Source organism: Ixodes scapularis, unplaced genomic scaffold (genome assembly GCF_016920785.2).
Source record: "Ixodes scapularis isolate PalLabHiFi unplaced genomic scaffold, ASM1692078v2 PGA_scaffold0__279_contigs__length_252992795, whole genome shotgun sequence".
NCBI classification, from domain to species: domain Eukaryota; kingdom Metazoa; phylum Arthropoda; class Arachnida; order Ixodida; family Ixodidae; genus Ixodes; species Ixodes scapularis.
In genome coordinates, this window is record NW_024609835.1 from 250,751,600 (window position 1) to 250,778,012 (window position 26,413).

At 43.7% G+C, this 26,413-nt stretch overlaps 1 protein-coding gene across 2 annotated transcripts in view; it reads right to left on the reverse strand.

Moving 5' to 3' along the window:
• Window positions 1-401: 401 nt before the first annotated feature.
• LOC8052611 (venom protease) overlaps window positions 402-26,413 on the reverse strand; it is a 68,921-nt gene continuing 42,909 nt past the window's right edge. For both annotated transcript variants that reach the window (XM_002435794.5, XM_040210375.3), the window contains exons 3-8: window positions 24,641-24,979; window positions 18,611-18,687; window positions 15,317-15,435; window positions 14,568-14,845; window positions 6,255-6,400; window positions 402-852 (exon numbers count right to left, since the gene is read on the reverse strand). In XM_002435794.5, the coding sequence (XP_002435839.3) occupies window positions 697-852; window positions 6,255-6,400; window positions 14,568-14,845; window positions 15,317-15,435; window positions 18,611-18,687; window positions 24,641-24,979 (1,115 nt within the window). In that variant the 3' untranslated portion in view covers window positions 402-696. The remainder of the gene's footprint in view (window positions 853-6,254; window positions 6,401-14,567; window positions 14,846-15,316; window positions 15,436-18,610; window positions 18,688-24,640; window positions 24,980-26,413) is intronic.

Consider the following 26,413-nt stretch of genomic DNA (forward strand, 5'->3'; position numbering starts at 1 on the left):
ACGAATTCTAGGCTTGTGTCCGCATTGTGAAGGTGCAACGACCACGAAGAGGGAGCCAGTTTTTCTTCTTCAATACTTGTGCAAATGTGAAATATAGTTTGGAAGTAGTTCATTGTTATGAGCGCTAAATATGTCTCTTCACACAATAAAGTAATCGGAAAAGTAACGATTACTTCTTTAAGTAATGTCCAATTACTTTTGCCGTCGAGTAATCAAGTAATCTAATCGAATACTTTTTAGCCAAGAGTAATAGTAATTGTAATCGATTACTTTTTTTTAGTAACGTGTACAAGACTGTATTGTAATATTTGACTCCTTATATTATCATATATGGCCATATATAATGTATATCAGGGCCATATGTCACATTTTCGTACGGGATTTAATAAAACGACCCAGAGTTCTCCAAAACAGTCATCTCAGATTTTATTTCTGCGCGGTACGACCACGTGTATCTGAAAATAGAAAAACAAAAGAACTACAGGTATGATACCGAGTACATCGAAATACATGTTTGCGGGTGGACACCGGCTCCATCCGCTATGTCGTCTGGACTTGTAATATTTGTGTTCTCCGCACGACGCTTTTATTCCAAGCCCTCTCGGTGCACTGGGTCAGCTGGTCTCACACTTGCTGTCATTATGTCCAAACGATGCAGAGTGAGGCAATAATGGGACACTGAGTGGAAGGGCATATTCAGTTGATGATGCCCTTGAGCCAGTCCAGGTAGCTGGTCACCCTGGTGTAGATGCCCGGAAAGCCCGGAGTGGCGCAGTCCTTCCCGGACGACACCACGCCGAGCACGTAGTAGCGGCCCTCGAAAGGAAGCACCAACGGACCTCCGGAGTCGCCCTGAATGTGGGAAGGCAGAAGCAGAAATGTGCCAACGTCGGAGTAGCGAAGATTCTTCGATGTACTGATTTACTGGACCAGAATGCGTGCCTTAATAATGTAACACATCGGTGAAGGTACCTGAGCTTCGTGCATCATCTGATATACTCCGTTTCATCGGAACTTAGCAAACGACGGAGGCCATGGTCCTAGTGAGGCCATCAGCGCATCGGAGGGAGGCACGTGACTATACTATGTCTCCTTAGCTGTGCGCACTGCTGTCAAAGCCACGAGCGGGAGAAAAAGGAAGGCGGCTGTTGTAGAATGTTTGAGCGACAGGCTAATCTTTGAGGTAAAAAAACAAAAGTGAACTCTAAGACAATAAAAAAGGGTCCGGGTAGCAGCGCCATGTTTTGGCCAGTCTCCTTCTTTGTCGGCGTCTGAAGCGCTTCCTTGCTTCTGAATATCCAGTACCATAGCCTCCTCTATAGTACTGACAAAGCCTGACAGATCGCCACGAGACGCGGCCGCCGAAAGTGAAAAGATAGTGCGGATCAGAGGAGAGGCATATAACCGGCGCCCTGCTGGGTCGAGACGCCCAAGCACATTTGTCCCGAGAGATGGAATGTCCGCTCGTGCTCCTCGCGTTCTTCGCGCTACCACTTATTTTCTCATTCGGGTTTTAAAACCATGTTTCGGGTCCTTGCCGCTGCAGAAGCTGTGCGCTGAATACCAGAAATTCTCTCTGCTACAATATCCTTGCGCTCCAAATTTGCGACCGTGCACTCTATGCTTCCGTCATCGAACTGCCTGGCTTCGTGATTATAGGGGAGGCTAAGCCACTGCCAACTCGCCTGACAATCTACATTGATGAAATAATAAGTGTTCCTCCTTCTCCTCTTCTCATCGCATTTGCTTGGGTTTCGCTCTCGTGCCGTATCTTTGGTATATGCGGTGATGTGCTTCACCTCAGTTGCTTTGATTTGGTCAAAGGGGCCGCAGCGCTCGATCTTCGCCAAGTTACGATGAAACCAAGTATATGAAAAAAAACAAAAACAAATCGACGCTGCCTTGGGGAAGAGTGCGAGGTGAGTAACAGGGAGTGGAAGGCAAGGAAATCGACGCTGCCTACCCCAAACACACACCCTCAGAAAGCCAATGGAAGGCTTCGCTGGTTACGTTCAAACCGCTGAAAGAGGCCGGCACATTTCAAAACTCTGGGAAAACCACACCTTGTTCCTCTCTACTCTCCTCAGCAAAATGCTAAAAATATCGATTAGTACCACAAAATAAAAATGTTATTTCGTTCTTCTCATTGCCCGTGATGGCTGCAGTATATTGAAAATAATCTGCAGCTGAGGAACTGCTGACCCTTTCTTTATATTTGCCGCAATATCTATAGAAAGCATTAGTATAATTTGAAATCAATGCGCGACAGAACCCAAGAAAAAAATTCCGTTAGTCGATCCGACATGTATTTCCTTTACTGAGCCTGAAGGACTACAACAGTGACATCTTGTATTTTTGAACGGCATACTGAAAATCTCTAACCGTTATATTTCCGAGGATTCGAACAGCTTTGAACTAATAGTACGCACCTCGAATAAAGTTGCAGTATTTCCGTCTATATTGTTTATTTACATAAGTATAAGAGAATGTCCTGCACTTGTTTAAAAAGGCTTAATGACCCTCAGAATTAGTGAAGAAACTAATTAATGCGACCAAGGCTTGCGGGTGGGTATAGGACTCCATCAGCGGTCGTAACCAGAGAGAAGTAGCTAGAAACTTGGGTGCCCTTGAGTTCTAGAAACTTCGGGAACGCATGAGATTACAAGAAAGACAGCATACTCAGCGTGACGCTTATCTACACAAGGCGGTTCAACCTACATAAAAAGTATTGCTGTGTAACGATTGAGCCGGCAGTTTCACTCCCGAAACAATAGTATTGGGGATGGCTGTGCTCAGGCTTATATGGTTTCGATGCAAATGCCATCCCACGTCTTTTCCTATTATTGCAAATAAATTGCCAATTTGTCTTAAATTTATAGTGCAGATAGTGATATGCTTCTAAAAACGTAAATCAAAGGGCACATTGATACATTAAACCCATATTGTTCTAAAAAAATAAAAACAAATCCATTTCGAAACACCGGTCTAAACATATGCCTTTCGTGTAAGGCGTGTTAAATTATGGGGCGCTGGAGAAAACCCGCTTTCTGCGTTAAGTCCTTATTTTGAACTCTTTTTGTTCGTGTTCCGCCCATTGAGAAGCATGCGGCAAGGGCTTCAGCACGCACCTCGTATCGTTGCGCCGCAGGGTGCATCCGCATCTGAAACAAAGGGCTAACTTACCCTTATTAGACGCCAGGCGCAAAGTCTCCCGTCTGGCGCTCATCCACAATATTTATTACTTTGATATTAACCTTAAGGAGCGCCTATTTTTTTGCCTCCCCCTCATCGCATCTTTCTCAGAACCAACTTCGCAACTCACCATTACAGCTTGCCATTACATAATGGAACTCATTGCCCTACACGTTGTAAATATAACTGATAAAAATGAATTTAAAAGTACATGCGGACGTTTGTTCCACTTTTTCCAGGAATGAGTCATAGGATGGTGACCTTTTTGTTTTTCATGTGAGAAGATAGTTTAATTTCTTTTCCTGTAGCCTGGTTGGCACGATGCTCCCTGTTTGTGTACGAGTGCACTTTTTTCTTGAGTTGGTATATTTGCATTGTGTCCTGCTTTTAAGCAAATATGTGCGAAATTTATTGTTTTAATATTTTTGTCAAAAACGGGTACTGCCCCCTCACACAATGCCCGAAAGGGCGCTTTTAGGTATAATAAATAAATAAATAAATAAATAAATAAATAAAGGCCGTCTGGTTTCACCGCCGTCACTAGGGAAACAAACGCCTATTTCCCGAATGCCGTCTGCTAGCCAAAGTTTAATAGTTTTGTAATGAGCAGCCGCAGACTGTCGCCGCGGAGAACGCGTGCTGGAGGAGGGGGCGTGGGGGGTCTTTACGCTTTTTAGCAATAGAAGCACCGTCCGAAAAAGTTATTCGGCGTTCGTTGCCATGGTGACGGCGATGAGAGCAGACGGCCTTTGTGCTGCGGAAGAACACAGCGGCAAAGCGATACGATGTGCGTGCTGAAGCGCTTCCCACATGCTTTTCGATGGGCGCATAGCGAACCAAAGGAGTTCGAGATAAGGACTTAATACGCAGAAGGCTGTTTTTTTCCATCGCCTCATCATTTGACGAGCATTACACGAAAAGCAGAATTCTTTCGGCCATCCCGCGCCCTGTTTTTTAATCCGTAACATCGGTCTAACGTATCAAACTTCTAGTCAAAGTAAAAAAAAAAAAAAAAAAAGAGTGGAAGTTTTGCTATTCCTTAAAATATGCTTTGACACAACAAAGTAATCTTGGTTTTTAAACGTTAACACAACCACGCCACGTTCTAACATTTTAATAAATAGAAAACAAACCCATGCGGTTTGCTCTCAACAACATTTTTATAAAATTGAATGCGTGATACCTGGATAAAACACTGTAACTCAGCAAAAAAAATAAAATTAGGAGTTTAGGGATTTCTTAACCAAGGAATTTGAGCACAAAAAGTACCAGAAACCCTACGCCAGTCGTTTTGTAGTACAAAGCGCTAGAATATGACAGAAGTTTTAACAGTTTATTCCACGAGATGTAAGTTTTCTTATAGAGCATTTTAACGACTTATCTCCATTTGTTATATGCATACTAGAGGATCTACGATGGTTATCTATAGGGCTAGCGCCCTATATTTGTAGTCGGATTTAGTAAAATGATTTAAATAATTGCAAAATTTTGAAGCTCGACTCCTTATGTGAAATAGTTATTTTGAAATCGTTTTTGTTACACGACCATTCTGAAATTTAAATCAAGCCAATACTGAAGATCCGGTTTTTCTTAGTCCGTATGTGCTTCCTTGAAAATTTATTCGCTTTGCCTTCTGGGGTTTGTACGACAGGTTAGAGCTGAGCAAGGTGGGTCATATCTTTGGATAGAACCTTTCTTTTTAGGTGTTCAGCCGGTCCTATCCATAAGGTGCTTGTGCATACAAACATATTTTCGAACTAAGTGTGAAGGTATATACCTCACTAAATTTAGCGATATTTTCGTTTAATGCATTCTTGTAACATATGTAACTCTCCAAATCGGTTTATTTGTTTGAGGTATCTCAGTAACAAACGTACCGATCAAATATCCGAAATCAACTACAATATTCATAGTGTTTAGTTCACTTCTCGCCGTTCTAGCATTTGTTTTCTTTTGAGAGATTTTCACAACATCCTCTCCCTACCAGCGCAGAAAGCCTGAATTCATTGTTTATAAATATTTGAAATAAGGAAAGGGGGGCTATTCACCCAGAAAAAATGTTTTTGGGAAGGCCAACTGCGTTTTATGACGTGTATCTTGAGTTCAGTTTTCTCAATTTAAAAAAAAAAATGTTCTTGGAACATTTTACCTCAAAGCTAGAAGCGATGCCATCATTCAGCTTTCCGGAGTGAGCTCGGAGAGCGCAGGGATTGGCCTTGCGGGTACTACGCGGCAGAGTACACTCGGGCTGGGGACATTTTTAGGGCCAGAGCTACCAAGCAAGCTACGCTTAGAGTACCGACACTTCCCCAATTGCCTCGAAGGCGGCACCATTTTGTTACCAATTGCAGGGTGGGCTCAATAAATCACTAATGTTAAACAGCGCACAAAACGCCGGCGGAATAGAAAAGGACTGTAGAACGAAAGAGCTAGTCCTTTTTTCTTCCGCCGACGTTTTGTGAGCTGTTTAATATTAGTGATGAACCGGCTAGCTCAATTTTACTAGGACTCAATAAAACTTTTCTTTTTTTTCAAAAATCTAGAAATGGCGCGTGCAATGTCGTTCACGCTCTTCCTGGCTCCCGTAACGTGGTCACGTGAAACTGACGAGAGTGAGAATTAAAGAGAGGGATAGCAGGTCACTTGCTCGCCTGCCGCTTTCCAACGGCCACCGATTACTTCCTCGATTCCTTCGTCTGCTACAACCGGCTCTGTACAGATAGTTCTCGTTATTCTTTTTTAGCGCAGCAGACGGTGCTGCACACTTTTTAGCACATTCAACGGGTCTATGGGGAAAGTTACGATTCGAAAATGCGACGTTCTGAGCTATAGATGCGAAGTTAGAAAGCACAAACAATATCGTATCGCGGTCTAATTTAACATTTCTCATGAACGGATAAGTGCTTCGTGCGGTATCGGATAAGATACCGGTAAGTGTATCAACGATTTGAGGCAACAAGCCGACTGAAGTGCCGTTATACTCTGAAGCGGTGCCTATTTGGTGCTTTCAATGTAGGGGCGTATGAGTTGGTGAGAAGGGCGACTGGCGACGCCAGGCTTACTTGGCAGGAGTCCTTCTTGCCGTTGGCGTCTCCCGCGCACAGCTGAGTCTTCTCGATGGGCAGGTGTCTCTCGTACGCCTTCCGGCACTCGGCCTCCTCCCAGATGGGAATCTGGGCTTCCCGGAGCACGCTGCTGCCTTCCCCGGCTGTGTGGAGAAAAAGAAAAAAGCGCGTTGCACTCAACGTGTCTTCTATACAATCACAGCTCTATAGTCCCTGCTTAAGGAAAGGAGGGAGTGGTGAGTTACACAGCTCCTGTAATGACTGTGCAACCACTGCGAGCACCTGCTGATGAGACGGCCGCAGAATGAATCACAAACGAAATATTGCGAACATAATCAGCCACGCCTTGCGTTTAATTAAGCTGGCACTGATTATAGCTATACATCACCGGTGCTCATTTCGCACCAAAAACAAACGGGAGGCGTAAGCGATGAAAATTTTCCCGTCACCACCAAAAATACCCTCGAAGGCGTTGCATGGTCAAGTCATTAACGAATTAGAACAAGAAGTAAATGATCACGATGAAAAACTAAAGCACAAAAAGACGAGGACCGGGACAGGAACGCAACACAGAGGAGAGACAAGCCCTAGATCACAACTCAAATGTCCGTTGAAACGAAGAATGAATTGTGAACATGCGGCTGGCTCGACGAAAAAAACACCGCCACAAAAGGCGAGGCAAGGACATAAATCGTATTCACCATTCTTAAAAAGAAGTAGACAGGAATGTGCGACAGGCTTGGGAGAAGAACTACCGGCAAGAGGCGCGCGGCAACGACTTCAACCACTCTCAGGACTCTTTAAAAGAAGAAATTGACGTGCCAGTTTGCGACAGAGTGGGCTGGCTAAAACAGCGGTCTCCCAAAATGGAGATTCTAAACGCTTCAAATACTTATCTTGTGCGTTAGTTTGCGTATCGACCTAATGCAGTAGTTTTATTTAAGCAAGGTACACGAGAGAAGGTCCTATAATGCAATAGAAGGTGACCCTCACCATAGACTAGGGAGAGAGATTATATTCCGCAAACCTATCATTAAACACCGTTCAGTTTGACCGAAATAAGGTCTACCACAGGAAAGGGAGATTTTATATAAGTGGACCCATGTTTCTTTAAGCATGTGTGTTTTGAAGCGTTTTCTGCTTTAGTTCAAACCTTAGGACCAATTTGCCTAATTGTTTAGAGGGCGTAAAGCACTAAGGGGACACCATACCGATTGGCGACCTGTTTAATATTATGGGAATTCTTATGTAAGTACGGCATGACCACCATCCTTCTAATCTCGGCATCTCGCTTGGTTTTTTAGGCCCCTTTATTTGAGGATATCATCACTTCTGTTAAAACCTGAGACGTACAACCAGATGATATTTGTCGTCCAATCTGAGCGTCAAAACTGGCTTTCATAGCATAAAAACCGGACTTATTTAGTGCCCATGATAGGCAGGAAGTAGGTATGACATGATAGGCAGGAAGTAGGTATGACCCTTTTTACGACATTAGATTGTGGGAATGTGTAATGTAGGATAACTTTTTCCCAATAGGGTGACAAGGACCAGCAGAGGTGATTAGATACCGGAGATATTGAAAGAAAAAAATTGCGAAATTCCCCCGTTTTGGGTTCTTCCAAAATAAATGAAAATTCAAAACCAATGCTCGAAAAAATGTTCAAACATTACGAACTACATTGTTTTCTGGGGATCCTTTGTAAATTAGTAGGGAGTCATCTACATATCGAAACACATTTGCAAGTAGCGTGAAATGAATGAGGAAATCAATAGAGCGGACAACCTTTGAAAAAAATAGTTCACTAAACGATCAGTTTACATCTAAAAGACAAGAAACACACCTATAAAAATAAACATTATTTTTTTAAAGCATGAAATACTTTTTAACGCTACCCCGAATCCCCAAATGTTGTCCGTCCGTCCGTGAATTTTCCGCTAAATTCAGCGGGAAAAATGTTGTCACGTGACGTCACCTGACGTGAGGTGACCTATACACGCAGGGAAAGCTGCACGTTACCTATATGTCTACTTAGCTTCTGCGCTAAATTTAGCGGGAAAATTCACACCTTGTGGCCAAAATACCAACTTAGTCTCTCTGCTAAATTGAGAGAGAAATTGACGTAATGTCACCCAACACCTGTTTCTTTACCAAATAAATTTAGCAGGAAAATCCACGTTTTGTGATCTAGACCAATTTCCTCGCTTTATTTAGCGGGAGAATCGGACGTCACGTGACCTATACAACCGTTCAGTTTCCTCGCTAAATTTAGATGGGAAAATATACATCGCGTGACAAACCAGTTCCCTCGCCAAGTCTCTATAACGCATTTCATGAATTATAGGACTTTGAAGATAAAGGTCGCTGACAATATTTTGCAATATCGTTTACGAGAGTCGAGTATTTGCGAATCGTATGTTCCGATATCAATCACACTGTTCTTGCTTGTAGACAAAAAGAAAAAAACAAACAAAAAACGACAACTATCACCGTAATTATGGATCACAGTTATTCGAAACGTAATTGGAAACATTCTCTCATTCATTAAATTGACATTGATTTCTAGCTTTGTGCCGGTGATGATTATATTTTATGGCATGTAACACTAATGCAGCTGAAATCCAAAATAAGCTTTACAGCGTATAAGAGGACCATTAGGTAGGGTTAAGGTTGTTACAAAGTACTTTCGAGGAAAAACAGCCTATCCATTTTGGTTTTCACTTTCCCTTCCCAAAACGAAAGAGCACGAAAATACGCATGTGTCACAAAACGAAACAATTGCCAAACCGAAACCGTAGTGGCATTGTTGCTGAAAGAATACACACGCAAGGATAACGCACGTTTGCGGTCGGTCACATGGAAATACTAGTCTTAATGCGTATTCACTGGTGTTTGTCACCGAGCTCACTATCACCTACATTTAACGCACTCTTTCGCAGATCCTAATTTTTTTTTTTGTGCCGCGTTTCCCAATTACGGTGGGTTATGGAAGAACAAATAAGCACACTACTGAAAAAGTATTAAGACACGAAATACTATAACGTCTTTGTACTATAATCCCAAGCAAAGCCCGGAGAATAACTAAAAATCCTGAAGATATAATGACAGAACGAGCGGGTTGGTTGGGATAATTAAACTTGAGGAAGAAAACGTCTTCTTCCTCAAGTTTAATGATCAAGATATTTGCCCTTGTTCCAACCTTTCGTACTCTCAAGGCGAGCAGGCGCACCACATATCACTGAACTGCCAGTATTCTCTTTATCGATATAAATCTTAAAAATCGTAAGTTCAAGCTTTAAAAACTTCGAAAACACTTATTACAGAATTTTGTGCGCGCCATACTCACCGCATTTTGAGTTGCGTTACACATTAAAAAAATTGAAGCCGTGCGCAGACCTACAATCCTAGCTCCTTCCTGTTTTTATTAATTTTTTTGTTTCTAAATGTGTATACGACCGCAGTATGGTTCTTAGTTTTCCCGTGTCCGGAAACGAAGTAAGTGTTAGCCTTAGCGTGCTTCTTAGGCCAGACATTTATCTGATCCATTTACAAGAAATTGATTAAAAGCATAATCTTACAAGGAAAACCTGTCAGCTTATTTTTAATATTGATTTCTGATAGTTTTACAGCAATGTGCGACGTCACGTTTCCACTGTAGAGCTGCTGCGAATGCAGTGCATGCGTAGGCGCTTTAATGCACCTGAACAATGCGAGTGTGCTCTACCCACACTTGGGGCTAGGAAACGCGGACATTTCGCAGGCAGCGTGTTGGCTTTAGTCATTTTTTGTTGATACAGAAAGTGTATACATACTAATATAGATACAGGTTACTCCAACATATTACACAGTGAGTTATCAAGTATTTTTGTCTTGCAGTCTGCATAACTAGGTTGTTAAATCTCGCAGCAACGTCCAGCAGTGGAGTCCTGTGCGCTGATAGAGGTGTCAGCTAAACTAAGTCGCGGAAATTCACATAGATGCTCCTTTTAGGCGCTGTACCCGGCTCTACTCAAAAGTTGTGTCGGATGAATGAATGAATGGATGCAAATGGCTGAACCCCTTAAATCAGGCGGCGGCTCGCGTCACCCAGCCACTGTTTTTAATACCTATGTAGACGGTTATTAATACCAGGGCTAGCTTTATAATCTTCTGGATATTGGAGCCTGTACACAGTGATTCCAAATGTTCATTAAAGCTGTAATATTTGTGCCGTATATAACCTTGTCAAACTTCAAAGCATATGTCTATTTCTATAAAAAAAAAAGAAAAGAATTTAATTCAGCAGAATTGACCGACTCGAAGGCGGGTGCCGACGCACACTTCGGAGGTTACCGAGGATTGCATTTGTGACGCCACCTCCCGATAGGCGTAGCGAGAAGGTGACGCCGTCATCTACTTTCGACCGAGAGTGTCGTTTGCTTGCTGAACCTATCGGGATATGATACCACAAGGCCTCGACATTGCAAAATAACGCTAACCAGCATTTTACGAGATCAGATAAAGTATTTCTAAGCTCGATCTTCGCAGCTCTCCAGTTGGATTTGGATAAACAAGGTCAAGGTTAGATTAACATTTGGATAAAAAGGTTGGATAAACATCTGGATAACACCAGAGCCACGACACTAGAGCGCCGAGGGAAACCGCAAGACAGGGGAACGCCGCAAGAGTAGAGGACAGGAGAGTAGAGCGCCTTGGCAGGAGAGCACGTCTCATTAGAGTACCCGCCATGTGAGCGCGTTTGTGCGCTGCTGGAACGATAGATATTGGGGTCTAATGGCAGCCAAGAAACATACAAAACGCGTGTTCACAACGTAAGAGAAAAACTCAATGGAGGAAACCTCCCCGGAGTAATGCACACTGCGAAATTGGCTGATGAGGAGGAAGCTTGCCGCCCTTTTGACGAAAGCGGAAAAAGGCACACGCAAAGCATTGGAAATGCGCCAGAACTCAATGTTCGTCCTATTAAATTAACGGCGAAATACTCGAAGAATTTGACCGAGCTATGCATGTGACCTACCGGCGAGCGCAGTAACATATACAATCGGTCAATATAGTTATTGCGTTATTGTTCGTGTGACGACTACTTTTAAGACCCAATAATCATTTGAGCGAATTAAGTGCGCACTGAATTGAGCTAAAAGCAGCCTTGTGCGACAAATTAAGCTGGGCGAAGTGGCACAAGTGTGTTAAACATGCGGTGTGCCTCAGCACCGTATAATGACTTTGATTTTATGATGTTATCTCTCTTAACTCAATACATTAGCGCGTAGTTGTCATTGCTGCCACTCTTACTGTGTGTTTTTGTTTAAATTGTTCGCTACTTTCTTTATTGAGTCAATTCTACTTTTCATTTTCGGCCCCCAGAAACAAAAATAGGGTTTATATAAATTTGGGAAAAACAAAAAATCGGTTTGGCGATGAGCTTTGTTCCAGGAATGCAATTTTTCTTCATTATTGAGAGTAAGGCTACAGGAGCCTACCGTGTTCGCAGGTGTTACGTAATTATCCTGTATTATTCTGGCAAATGTGGGCAAAACGTCGAATTTCACACGCGCTAGAAATCAATTCGTTCGTTCCTAGGATTAATGATGAACTATGAAGCTACACTCGCATATTGTGGACTGTAGGCTCTCACGTAACAGTTAATTCAATGTATAACAATGCAGTTACTACAGACGGGGATTCGATAACTCAACGTTCTCCCACTGGAAAAGGTTTTAGTCACTGCACCTGCGCGCCTGCCGTCGGCGCTCTCGTGTTGTGCTAAAGCCCCTCTATCCTGGGAAACGTGGCGTCACTCATTGTTGTGGAAATGCTCGAGACACGTGCCGGACGCCACTTCTGGAAAGAACGTGGCGTAGGAAATCTAGCTAATCTAGCTTAGTGCTGCGCTGTGCCGACATGATATTCCCAAGGGCTGCACGTTGCGCATGCCTCGGGCATCGACGCACCTTGCACTACCTTTGAAACATAAAGGGGCTTTAGTGCTTTGCGCTCTTGCGGCGACCTCCCCTGTGTGAGTATAGTTGAGCCAGGCTAGGACCAGTACGCCTAAGCAAAGTCATGGACATTTCATCCCGATATTATTTCCTGGCACCTTTAAAGGAACCGTGAAACGATTTGGCATGATTTTACTGACTAAATCTTCGGCCGAAAAACCCAGTACAGCTTTTTGCTATCTGGATTATGAAACTGGAAATCTATCTGGATTCTACTGAATTTCAGGTTTTCAGAATTCGTTCCTTTATGTACAACCTAAATTTCAGGTTTCCAGAAAAAAAATTCCAGTTCAACAGGGTGTCACAAAAAAAATTTACACGGTCTTTATTACCGCAAAAATCAACTGGGCATCGCCGAACGCTCATTCTCCGCCCAAACGTAGCGCTAGAGGTCACAACCAGATGTCAAAGTTTCAGCCCGATCCGATAACTTAATCAAAAGTTAGAAGTGATTTTCTGAAAATTTCAATGGGAAAATGGCGTCCGACGGAGATTTCAAACACACGGGGCTCTATGGCACCTGAAACCGAAAACGAGCAGAAATGGGCTCCTTTTTCCCATTGAAATTTTCAGAGAATCACTTATAACTTTTGATTAAGTTTTCGGATCGGGCTGAAACTTTGGCATCTGGTTGTAACCTCTAGCTCTACCTTTGGGCGGAGAATGAGCGTTCGGCAATGCCTAGTTTATTTTTGCGGTAAAAAACCGTGTACATTTTCTTTTGTGACACCCTGTATATTCCAGATAGTTAAAATTATACTGTGTTTCTCGTTACTGTATCATTTATGGCAATAAAATAAAAGTTGTAGGCGAGATTATGAAGTATAAATAATAATTTGTAGCATAAAATTTTGTCAAATAAAAGCGAACTATATCCTATACCCTCTCCCTCGAACGATCACAACGATTCTGATTGTATAAATGTGTGGATAAATAAATGGTCTGGCACAATTTTTTGTAATTTCTTGCACGACCTAAAAAAGGAACCGAAACATCTACAGTATCGAAATCTTTTTTCCTCTAGTTTTCTTTGCACGTCAGTTGAGTTTAGCTTCCGTATTGGATACGGAAGCTAAACTATGCGCGCAAATGATAAAATTGTAGATGATAACTCTCGACGGAAATGACCGAGTTCGATCACTGGTTGCATAAGCCGCAGCGTCAACGAGAGCAAGAAAGGTTTCTTTATTTACCCTCGATAAATTGTATTAGCAATTTATATTACTTTGTTTCCTAGGTTTTTTCGTTCCCAGCCGGAATGTGAAGCTACCATTCTGTATTGAGTAATCGTCACTCGTCAGCGGCCGGTTGCGGCGCCGAACCGCTACAGCCTTCGTCGGGCGAGTTCTCGTTTTTCCGCGTGGTCGTCGCGGCGTACGGAACAAGACCCATATTTTCGCCATACCAAAACATTTTAAGCTGCCCTTCATTCAGCTGCGACGTATCCGTAGCCATGGCGTCGATCGCACAAGCGTCGCAAGCCAACGAGTCCTACGAAGCAATCTGAGTTCATAGAAACCTTAGTAGGGTGACGTCGTTTCGACATTACTGCGTCAATACGTCGATGCGAAAATGTCGTTTACACTCAACGCGACAATTGACTGACGCGGCTCCCTCATTCGGCAGGGAAAACTTCCGTTTCCGGAAGAAATGTAAACTTTACATCACGGCCACGTGGTTTGAGATGTTGGTGGCTGAGTCCGGCCGAGTCGAGGAGGAAAGCAGACGTGAGTTTCAATGTTTTGCTTTTGGCGGAAATTTATAAGCGATAAAACGAAAACGAATAGCTGCTCCGAGTTCCATGAACATTGCAGATTAACTGGGTTCTTCATTTGGAAAAAGAGGGAAAATCATTCCCTCTTTCTCTTTAAGGAGAAACGCTCTCAGAACGATGACGTGTTATCGGGATGTATGGATTACGCATTCAGAGGACGTTTGAAATTCCGACACACTTCCTGGTTGCCAGACTACTAGTAGTGCTGGCTAGATTGGCTTCGCCTAGCCCTCTTGTCAACGCCTAGCCGCGCATGGTCGCGTACAAAACTCTCCCATAGCGTCGCGGAGAGGCTTCATGACCAGTAGCGTATTGAAGGAGTCCGGTTTAACTCTGTGAAGCGTTTTCAGAGGTGTAATACTGTTCATACCTCAGCTAAAAGTTTAAATAAAACCCGAAGCCCTCACGGTCTTAGATACGGTGCAGTACATTATCAGAGAAAGGGGGGGGGGGGGGGGGGAGAGAGCAGGCGTTGAATACGTTGCATCATATCGCAGTTAAAAGAAGAAAAAAAAAGAAGAAACACTGACACTCACTAAATTGCGTGGCTCCCCAGCCGACGATGAACCCGTGGTATCCGGTCACATCCTTCTTGGAGATTTCCCCGAAAGGCAGGCACACGGGCTGCACGAACTGGTTGAAGGAGACCTCCTTGCTCAGCTCGAGCACAGCTACGTCGTTGCTGTATGTACGGCGATCATAGCTGGGATGCCTGTGCACCGCGTTTACATCCACGTCAATGGGAAGAGTGTTGTCGTCTGCCGACGAGAGGTCGTGGTCGCCCAGACGCACGCTGAAGAGCCGCGCCGGAAGCCTGGACAAAAAAAAGGCGACCTTAGATTCAGCCCACGGGTTCCAATAAGCCGCCTTTATTTCTCATCGGAGTTTAAGAACAGACTCTGATGCGCCAATGTTTCAATGAATTTTTTATAACGTATTCTGAATTTCATTTTTTTTGGTTGGTTGGTTTCGATAAAGTTTCAACCTTAATTTATGGGTGTATTTACCATGTCATTTTCTTACGCAATCACTTCAAAGCGCTTGTTTTTTTACATGAAATACGCGAAAATGGTGAATAATGTTACCTATTATGATACAAGGACTTTGGTGTGACCTACTTAGTAGCACACAAAGGTCACATCGAACACGCATGATTGTGCGTTGGAAAATATAATCATGCGTGTTTTTTAATAAACAATCCAGTTAAAAGATGCGCTCAGTTGTCGTCTCGTTCTTTGAGTCGCTTATTATTCTTACGACAAAAAGGCGATGGCGGTCAACGTACTTTGTGGCGCGCACACCGACGCTGACGCAATGCGCGGCCGTCAGGATGTGCTTGGGGGAAACTAAGGCGCCTCCGCAGCCGATCTTGCCCTTGTCACTTGTCTTCAGGTAGATGGCTGCCTGTGCAAAACAAAGGCAGCGCTTAGCAGCCATCTTGTGATCTGGATATTTATTTAAACACTCAACGTGTCGTGGGTTTTCAAACTTAGCTCTTACCCCTACTAAAAAAAATTATGAACCACACCTCCCATAACACATAATAGCCGATACAATAATCGTATGAGCCATAACATATATTTTTCCCACCAAAGAACAAACAAGGGAATTTCATGTCTGGAAATGGCTGTCTTCTTTACCGTTCCTGTCAAATGGGACATACGTGTCATCGTCTTCATCTGCCTTTGTTCATTCTCGAATTAGCGATATTTTCTTTCCATGGATGTGGCACAGAGCAGCCGACGACAGTTTGCGTTTATATGAAATAATAGCTGAAAACACAAAAATAGACTACATTGAACCATTTAAAGTTATCAAATTTACTAATAAATCTACTTAATTTATATTAGTTTTCGCGTTACCTTCGCTGGAAAATTTTAGTTAGGAGTCGTATGGTTTGCATATAATTTTCGCTAAGGGACAGCCTCCCGTAACAATATTTTTTTTAATTATTCCTCGTACATTACAGAATTAAGGCGAAAACTTTCATTCAGGCAAAATAACGAGTGTGCGCTTCTCTGGTATAGGTAACTATTTTTCATTCATATGAAAATTGTTCAAAATGCATTTGAACCCTTAGTTGGATTGTCGTCAATTTATGACGAGACATAAATAAATAATTTGCGTCTATAACAGCAAAAATTCGTGAAGCGTTTTTGTTAAAGATCTGCAGCATGCCCAGTGCAACGTGATCGCAAGTGCGTAACAGTAGACGCGGATAACAATCTAAGCCTGGGAAGTGCTGCTTTTAGTCACGATGACCGAAAAAGCAGCGCGAGCTTTAACATTCCGTACTCTCAATCTGCGGTGCATCCTACTTGAGCGCTGAACGTCAACTACTGTATGGAGAAAATATATTGAGAAATAAATATCAGAACTTAGAGAGTGCCAGGAAGCTTGTTAGGAAATGACATAGACGAGAGAAAAAAAATTGACAAAAAAACACGGAATCTCCCTTCGTCTTCCCCATGTCAGGGTTCACAAACAAACATGTCGTCTAAGGAAAACCTGTTTTGGGGAGTTCGCCTTCACATCTGGTGAGCACCACTCAGAAGCGGGGGAAATAAAGCTGTTTCCGGATGGCACTTATACCGTTAACAAAATACAATCTAACGAATACAAATTTGAACTACAGTATAAATCCAAGCGAACTTTTTTTGGTTAAATATTTTCTACGTAGTTATCGCTATAACATGAAAAATTTCCGTACTATTTTATATCACTCAAGTTTTGCACACAAGCAGGCAAGATTCCGGTCACTCTAGACGTAAGTAAACGAAGGCTCCCTATTAAAACACAGCGTACACAAACAGTGTAGTGTGAAGCTACAGTGGCTTAAAGGGGGTAGTGTAACGAACGAAACCGGAGAAGCGGCACAGCGTTGGAAGACAGCCGCGGGTGGAGCTGGCACTTGCAGTACCGTCGTTCCGCCTATGGCTCCGGCTTAGCCGTTTGGTCAGTTTGGCTCCGGCCAGCTCTGGCCGATTCGCAGCTGTTGACTACACTGTCGTCTGCTAGTTTCACATTTTTATCCGCCTTCAAACACAAATCATGTCCTTGGAAGTTCACTAGAAACAAACGATTGTTTTTGAAGTATTTATATTAGTTATGAAGCGTGTTAGGGTACCTCTATCTGCCGGCCGATTGAGGCATCCTAATAGAGCTGCGGATCGAAGCGCCACCTACACCGTCTTCCAAGTAGCGGCCGTTCCCGACGCATGGTGGAGGCTACGCGGTAACTACACTACCCCCTTTAAGTCACCGTAGTGAAGCGGTCTTAACGGGTATGGGTGCCGATAGCAGGTAAGAAGGGGAAGTGTATTAAACGTTTCAGTGCAACTTGCAACATCGGGCCACTGTACCCCCGAATATTAAGGGATGTGCACTGCAGCACTGGAATGCAGGAAGGTTTCCTCGAGGGCCACTAGAGGTCCGAGGACACTCTAAAGATTTAAGATATCACGCTCCCTGAGTATCATGAGGCGTATCTCACTCGAATGGACATTTGGGTTAGTTGGTATACGTTCATAATAAAAAACAGCGCAAAATGCAGATCTGTGTCCTCGTGTTTAGCACTGGTTTTTTTTATTATAAACTTATCTCATTCATCACAGTTATTCGCAGATGCCTGCATTATCCGTGGTACTATCACTGTAGCACGAACTCTACATATCCGGATAAATATTAACGTTGTTCTTGCCAACAGTCCGTATTTTTGTTTTAGTCAGTTTTAGTTACCTTTGTGTAGGACGCGCTTGACATACTACTACTATGATTTGTGTCAGAAGGGAGAGAAAAGCACGCACTCAGCCAAGCTAGGCTAACTAGTAGAGATTGCAGACTAAACGACGATTGCACTTCTGCGAGGAATGCATTTCCAGTTGTAAAAAAAAAACAAAAAAAAAACAAAGAAAAAGTAAAAAAAAAATAAAAAAATTTGCACGTGCACTCGTTTTAAATTAATCTCGCAACTCTAGCATCCCCGATCAATCATGCGCCGAAAGAGTGAAGGAGAGGAGAAGAGGAGAGCGCGCAAGAACGTCAGAACACCGAGCTCTGATTGGAACGATTTGAGGGTAGATATAAAGCTAGCTGGCTTCGTCATCTCTGCACTTGACGAACGCGCTCGAATGCGAAAGTCAAAATGCCCGACGCCTCCGTTCCGCGTGCTTACGCGTTCGACGGGGGCAGGGCAGACAAAGGCAATTATATTTAATTATATCCAGTAATCAATGCAGCCGGAGCTCGGCGTCCCGGCGTTCTGACGTCCCCGGGCTCTCTTTTTTCTGCTCCTCTCCCGTAGTTTCTCGACTCATAGGCACTGAAAGAGTAGGAACGGCTCGGAGGTGCTTCAGTTTCAGCGCGTGCTTTTTGGCTTCGGTGACAGATTTCGTGAGCTTGGATCTTACACGCGCAGCGAAGGCACGGCGCAAGGCAAGGGGCGCCTGCTAGGGTTCGGGCGTTTGAAAGGGACGCCTTGCGGTTCTACCCTTGTCAATAAATATTGCTAGCACACTTGGTTTCCGAGACACTTCCGTACAGCCGCAGTGTTCCCCGACAGATAGGAGAATCGACGAACCATCCAAGGCCAGGCCCCCACTTCCGAGATTTTTCCACCGACGATACGGGAGTTGCTGATGTTCGAGATTCCACAGCCTGCAAACGTATTGAGAGAAGGAGGAGATCGGATCGAAACATTAACGGCACATACATTTCCTAGACAGCGGACAATGTTGAAAACCGGCGTGCCGCCTGCGGGTGAGAGGCATTTTGAAAAGCAGCCGTCGGAGGAAGATCTGCATTCCGGTTGCTTAATTGTACCACGACCAGCCGCGGACATTGCTGACCTTTACCTCGCGCCCGAAAACGGCGTACCTCGCCGTATTTTTCGTATATTCATTCACGTGCACACGTGTTGCAGTACGCATAACTTCATCTTCGTGGCTTTATCAGACAAAGGTATTGAAGGCGAACCCAAACTGCGTCGAAACAACGGAGGTGGCAGAATAAGACGACTTAGCAGTGATAGCCAAGTGAAAGGCTGTGTGGAAAGCCTGAAGTCTCGACGTTAGTCTTGGGGCTGGACCTCCTCAAAGTTTATTGAAGTCGAAAACAAACACACACACACACACACCGCGTTGGTGCGCACCGAAACGTACTCCGATCACCGGTACGTTTAGCTTCATTGTTGCCACTTGGTTTGTTTACCCCCTGAGTGTTTACAGTCTAATAAAGTCACGAGAGCAGTAGCAATAGTAGTAGTAGTAGTAGTAGTAGCAGTAGTAGTAGTAGTAGTAGTAGTAGTAGTAGTAGTAGTAGTAGTAGTAGTAATAATAATAATAATATTTAATGTCGAGGGTACATGACGAGAGTCCAATGTTTGTGATTGGTGAAACCAACCAAGGACTTGTAGGAAGGGAACCAGTATTCAAAATTAGCAGAGTAGAGGGTAGCACATAAGCACGTGCATGCACAAAATATGCACGTACGGACACACATAAACAGAGACGCAGATGGCCATGTCTCGCCACAGTGGAGTGGAGAAGTTGAAGTTTGCTGCTAGAGTAGTGGCAGCTTGAATAGAACTGCAAACATACATAAACAGACAGTCAAATAATGACGCTCTATAGAATTTGGTTATAGCTCAGTGTGAGACGGAGGAGTTGTCAAGGTCAGTATGTATGCGCATTGGTGAAGAAAGTCCACACAAGCACTGAATTGTTTATCACAACATATATAAAAATAAAAGCATCGATTAGTACGTTTAGTACGTTTAGTTCGTCATGTTAGTTCGCACGGTCACATGAAGCAAAATTAAACAAAAGCAATGGCGCAAACCAAACTATTTTTTAAGGAATGTGGATGCGGAAGTGTTAATGTCGAACAGGTCAAGGCCAGCAAGGACTTGTAAGATCAGGCCCAGTTTTATGGCAGAAAAACAAATTGCTAAGTGAAAGCAAAAAATTAGGGTGTTTACAGAATTCAAAGATTAGCCCCACAATGAAAAAGTGTACAGCAAGTTGGAGACAAATTTTACCATATGAAACTAAGTTGAATATGACACAGGGGCGCACGCACATTACCAGATGCAGAGCGCCAGGATAAAGAGAGATGCGCTTGTCGGAGATGTGGATGAGAGAGTTTCACATCGTTATTTGAGAACAAAAACTCTCTCTCACACACACTCACGCATTTTCACTTCCTACTGTGACGCAGTCTTGAGAAACAAATCTTACACACATGCTCACATCCTACTCCGATGCGGACTTAATAATTCTTAGAGGTTTTCCCTAAATAGTTAAATGTTAATTTGAGGGGAAAAAAACACAGATACGCAAGTTCACCAGAAAAGGGACAGTCAGTACAGGAACGAAAAACAAAAAGTTAATATATTTGAAATTCCGAATCCGTTTAGACCATTCAATATGCTCGTCTGTAAAAATAACAATAAACAAGGTGAAAATAATGAATCCGGAGCAGGATTGGAAATGTTTGGCGCATAGAATGCGCGCAAACTTTCACCATCACGAGTTCTCGTTTTCGGAATTTGGAAACGGGGAACTGCTCGAATCTCAGGATGTGGGGCGGATGTGATTTGAAACCCGCTCTCTCAGAAGTGTTTCCAGATGACAGTTTGCACAAATAAACGACGGCAATTCGAGAGAGGCGACCAAGTTTTCACTTGATGAGTATTATGTGCGGCAAGCAGTACTGTTTAGAATACATCTAAAATTGCGGTCGATCCCTGCGTGCCATAAGCGAGAACAATTGGAGAAGACAGTATTGCCATACCACAGTATGCTATATACTGCGGCATGCCTGATATTTCTTCTTGTACTTAAGAGTTACGAAACAATTTATATTAGTCTCTAGACAAGAAACGATTCTCGACCGTTGACATAAGTGCGACATATGTGTGCTCCACGATAAATCACCAAGTGGTGCCAAGATATTTCATGGAGCTAATATTATAAACGGCTTCACAATTGGTGCATATAATAATAATAATAATAATAATAATAATTAGTCCAGGAGAAACATAAGGATAAAAGTGCCCGCCAATCCACACACACGTATACTTTTACTGCGTCACTGCACATGTCTATCATTCCAGGAAAACTACCGGCGAGGAACGCTGCGGCGAAGTGCGAGGTAAAATTAAGGGAGTTCTGTTATTGGTCAAGGTACGATGGAGGAAACCCAAACTCATTTCTTCGCTCACAAGTGTTTCCCATAATGCCCCTCAACAAGTGGGGTCGCTACGGTTTTCCACATTGTCCATTTGTGTCCAGTTAGTGCCGACGCTCTTGTGTTTTGAGTTGTTTTCACGGAGTCATATGGACGTGCTTGTTTGTATGGTGGAGCTATTATATTCATTTAATCAAGCTGAGCGCTTTCGGGCTCATATGAAAGTTTCTTCACAACTAGAATGTTTGTTCATCACTAAAATGTGTTCACCACAAAATGTTTAACATGATTGTAAACCTGAGACTGGGGCAGAAAAGAGAACACAACAGAAGGTAGTAAAAGAGGAGGCAACGTCTCAACGAAGGTAGTAAAGGAGGAGGCAACGTCTCAATGAAACTCAGGTTTACAATCATGTTCAACTTACACCAGCTCGCCTGCACTCTGACTGTTTTTACAAAATAATTGCTTGTTTACCACTCCATGTTTGTTCACTAATAAATGGAGAGCAATCAAGTCGAACCAGAAGTGACAGTAATCAGGAGTTTATATAACATTATTCGGGCAGTAAAACCTGTAGCATGATCATTTATGTTGATCCTTCTTAGCCATCGCTCAACGGGCTCCGCGTTTCTGCTGTAATGCGATCCCGTGCATCAGTCATAAAGTTGCCTAGACAAAATCTTAGATTACGAGACAAGACTTCCCTTCCTTATGAGCCAGTGAGTAGCCGCAGGATAGAAGACTGAAAATCTCAAGCAGTCCGGTCAAAGACGTTTCATGTGATTTATAAAATTCGCTGTAGATAAAACGTAACTAAATCCGTCACGTTGCATTTTCGACGCTGCTTGACTGGCGCCTTCTGTTCAGCGCTAAACGCGGTCTGAGTTGTGTTAAAATCAAGCGCACATTGAAAGGGTGCCCTTTTTTGCCCACAATGTGTGAATAAGTTAAATCGATAACTGTAGCACATTTTCCCAATGCGGGCAAAGCGGTGCCGTCACAAACCTGAGGAATGTAGGCGACAATAGCATTTTGCCGCACTGCGCGAACGTCCTAAAGCTATCGCTTACACTTCTAGGCACATTTACAGAAAAACCTGTGCCGAAGCAGGCGAAGGCGCTGGCTTTCCCTGGGTTTTTGAGTGGATTAAAGTTGACGTTCAGCGATGAGCGGACAGGGGGACGCATGGAGAGAAACGAGGCAAAGCTCTGCGGGAAACGTGGGCAGAAGGTGACCAGTTTTGGCAGAACATATTTTATTTTTCGAGTTGCGTTTGAGGGGTAGAGATACTACAGTGAAATCGAACTCGGTGGAAGTTTCTAAAACTCTGCAACATTACGCGTCGGAACTGGAAGATGCCAAAGTGGGATTTCGTTTAACGCAAGTAGTGTTTGCAAACACTTATTTTTAACTTATCGTTACCAGGTGACGGTTCCTTGTGGTCGCGCCCATATCGACGGGTCGCCGGGGCTTTTTGCTCATTCTTCTTTGCGCGGCGCGTCCAATGCGAACATCCAACTTCTTTTTATTCACGTCATCAAGGAAGGGAATAATATATTTTTTTTTATTTTGCCACTGCGATGACAGACAACAAACACCGACACCGAAATTTCTAAAAAGTATCACAGGTAAAACTATCGCTTTAAGGGAGCTGTGAAATGCCATTGGATGCACCTCCGGTCAAGGCGTAAGGAACAATAAAAAGAGACGATGAAAAAGTAAGTTCAAGAAACATTGTTGAAGACTTCCATCTTTAAGAAAATTGGGAAAGGTTGGCACACTCTCCATGTCCATATCAGATTGAACGCACCATATGAGATTGGAACGCCCTCCCTTACAATATATTCATAGCCCCTAATTTTAATAAAGCACTTGATGATCATCCATCCTTTTTAGGTATTGCCATTGTGCTCTTGTGTTGTGAATATTTTTGAACATATGTTGTACAAACTTTTTTCCCCGTTGATTGTTAGTTATGAGAGTGTTAATTACTAAACATTATGAAAGCCATGTGTAATGATGGTTTACAAAAGGTAAGGGCGCAAACGAGCTGGTGGTGGTTAAACATTTCGACAAAAACCCCGAGACTTTGTGTCGAGTGTTGTGTTTTTGAGACTTTGTGTTTTTCCGTCCCTTTTTGTCCCAGTCTCGGGGTTTTTGTCGAAATGGTTTACAAGTCTTTTGTACCCCACACCTGCAAGGGCCAATCAAAAAGCCTGCAGTATATAATAAATAAATAAAATAAAATAAAATGCCATGTACACAGAATAAGTTATAGCCGGATACAAATTAAAGATGCGCGAAATAAATTACACCACGTATCAGCCACGGTACTGAATCTCACCAAGGAGGTTATAATGGGCAGGAGGTGGCGTCCCTATCCCCAATGCATGGAGCGAAGTGTAACGGAAGTAGGCGTGGCCACGAGCCTCAACGAGCATTTCTCGACGAATGGGAAGCCTAGTGAGTGGGCGCCGCCATTAATTTCGGTGCAAACAACCGCGTTGCGATGACATTTCCGTGGCAACACGACTGTGTGCTCCGAAAGTAATGTCGGCACCCACTGTTATTTGAAACAGCGCTTAACGGGAGACTTTTAAACCGGTATGGTCGGAATTGGATGAGATTATTATAAACGAACGCCTGGTTGCCCAGCAGAAAGTAAGTGACCAGAATTGAGACGCTCTAGACGACGCACCGTGAAGGACTGGCGGTGCGCAACGCATGTTTTAATAAACAGCAGCAGCAGATCGCACGAGCGCGCATGCAAGCCAGGAGCGCACAGAACAACGGACTCGCGTCCAGTTCTGACTTCGCTCGCACATAATGTGGAACTAAGTATAAACACTCACGCTGCAAAGCATTTGCATCGTGGACGCCCACGGCGGACGCCGACCGCATCGAAAGCTAGCCTCGTGAAGCACACGCCGGAGCAGATGAGAAAGAAGACGAACCGCCCGTGCGCTACCCCACGGCCTCGGAACGGGTGCGCAAGGCAGTCTGGGATTAAACGCCTCTTCCGGCTTCACTCAGGCTGACGTGATGCCGGGCCCTGTCTGTTTAAACGTCCTTGGAATCGCACGCTGACCAACAAGGAAAGGCAGTAGCCATGTTGAGTTACGTGACGCCGAGGCTCGTAGAAGAGCTGCATGTCGCAGGAGGGAACGCGAGGCGTGGGCCCGGTACTCAGTTAAACGGCCTTCTCGGTCAAAGGTATCTTTTGTCAGCAACCTGCTTGTATTGTTCTGTTTTGAGAGTGATGACTCTGCATTCATTTCTACAGACTTCAGCGCGTCGGGGAGGCTCGCATTGAACTATTTGCGTATTGTGGAGGAACACTGGCTGGCAGTAAAGAGGGTGTGGGTGGATTTTCTAGCGCGTTCTGAACATGTACTGGATTATAGCCAATACTTTCACTTACCTCCTGGTAGGAAGCTCGGGTAGTTCTTAATGGGTTTGGGTGGCTCGAGCGGCTTGATAGCGGCGCCAGAGTTACCGGCCGCCTTGGGGGCTATGAAGGTGAACGGCGGAGGTTCGGGTGCAGCGGAGGGCGATGTGGGCGCGGGCGTGGTGGTGGTGAACAGCTGGGCAAAAGGCTTGCCCTCCTGTGAGGTCGTGGGGCAGCACAGCTTGGGCTTGTTTCTCCGAAAGCCGCATACGTATCGGCGTAGCACCGTCTGGTTTGTGATGACGTTGTCCAGAGTTGGGCAGGACCCCGTCAGCACGCAGCTGCCTTCCTCCTTGAATGGGGTCTGACAGTCTGTGGGTGGAAAGACGGAGGCCATTGAGACATCTCAGGCCTATTGTATGTGGTCTATGTGCGCGTTTCTTGGTTGTCCCTGAGATGAACGATGAAACAGGGAAAGGAAATATTGCTGACGCATCGTAATTGCCGATGAGTTCGCTCACGACCCGAATGCCCTCCAATTCTATGTGATAAGGCGAAAAATAAATGTTGGAGAAAATGCTACTCTTCTGCGAGCGGAAGAGTAATAGTAGTATAAGAAGTACAGCATACAAAAAATGGACGGCTTTTGCAGAAAAGCGTCCACCCATTTTATTAAAAGTTGGCCGGCACGACCGGGCAGAACGGGCTAAGGGTAAAAATTAAACAACTGAAATATTGCGCATGCGGGACACGACAATTTTTAAATTAATATGTATATATACATATATATATATGCACGCCAGGAAAGCGCACTTGAGGTGGTTGTTTGGAGTTGTAAAACATATTATTCATAAACATCGTGGACGTTTCGGCCTGAGAACGACCTTTTTTAAGACCCATCAATTTTGGAATAACACATTTTAGACACTACATAATTTGCCAGAATATTGGGGAGGGATCTAAATCAACTTATACAGTCATAATGAGCTTTTAATCTCTAGAATAAGCTGTACACTACAATTAAACTAGGCACTATCCGTAGTGGCAATATATGAAACAGATTATTCGACTGAGCAACCTGCAGTTTCCAAGTTATGAAATACGTTAAGATGGTGGATGGACCTTGTAACTGCAAGTTAGCGCTCGTCCTGTGTCCTACTTATTCTTTGTCCCGTCTTTTTTGCTCAACTTTTTTACCATGTACACATCATCATCCTGAAATTTTTGCACGAGATTAGCGGTCTAAGGTAGAATGAAAAAGTACTATGGCAAATTGTTCGAAGCGTGACGTTTCCGTGTTATGGCCAAATTTGTTTATTAAATACATGAGCGGTTATGGTAGTGCTGCCGTAACCCGCTAAGAGTTGGCGCAAGCATACGATGGCACATACTTCTGGGGATGTAAAAAGTTGTCATTCCCTTTTGCAGAAAAACTATGTTTTTTATTACTTCCTACAAAACACCAGCTCAGAGTTGAACCGCCTTGCCGATTCATCGCCTTCTTTAAAGACTTCTCATCCTCCTAGACCGCAATAACTGAACACCTCTCTAAGCTTGCACTCCTTATTTTTTATATTTGGTTTGTTTGTTTGATCATTATACTCCTTGTTTATGCATTTCTAATACCATGTACCAACTCTCTTTGTAACGCTGCTGGGGGCTTATCGGTATCATAATAAAGAAATAAACACGAGCGTGGTCTGCATTTTATTGTCTGCCGCCTTTCGCTGCATTTACCTCACTGTAGACCTTTCAACATCTCGGGCAAAAGCAAAGAGGTCATCGCATATCTATGTTTATCCATTG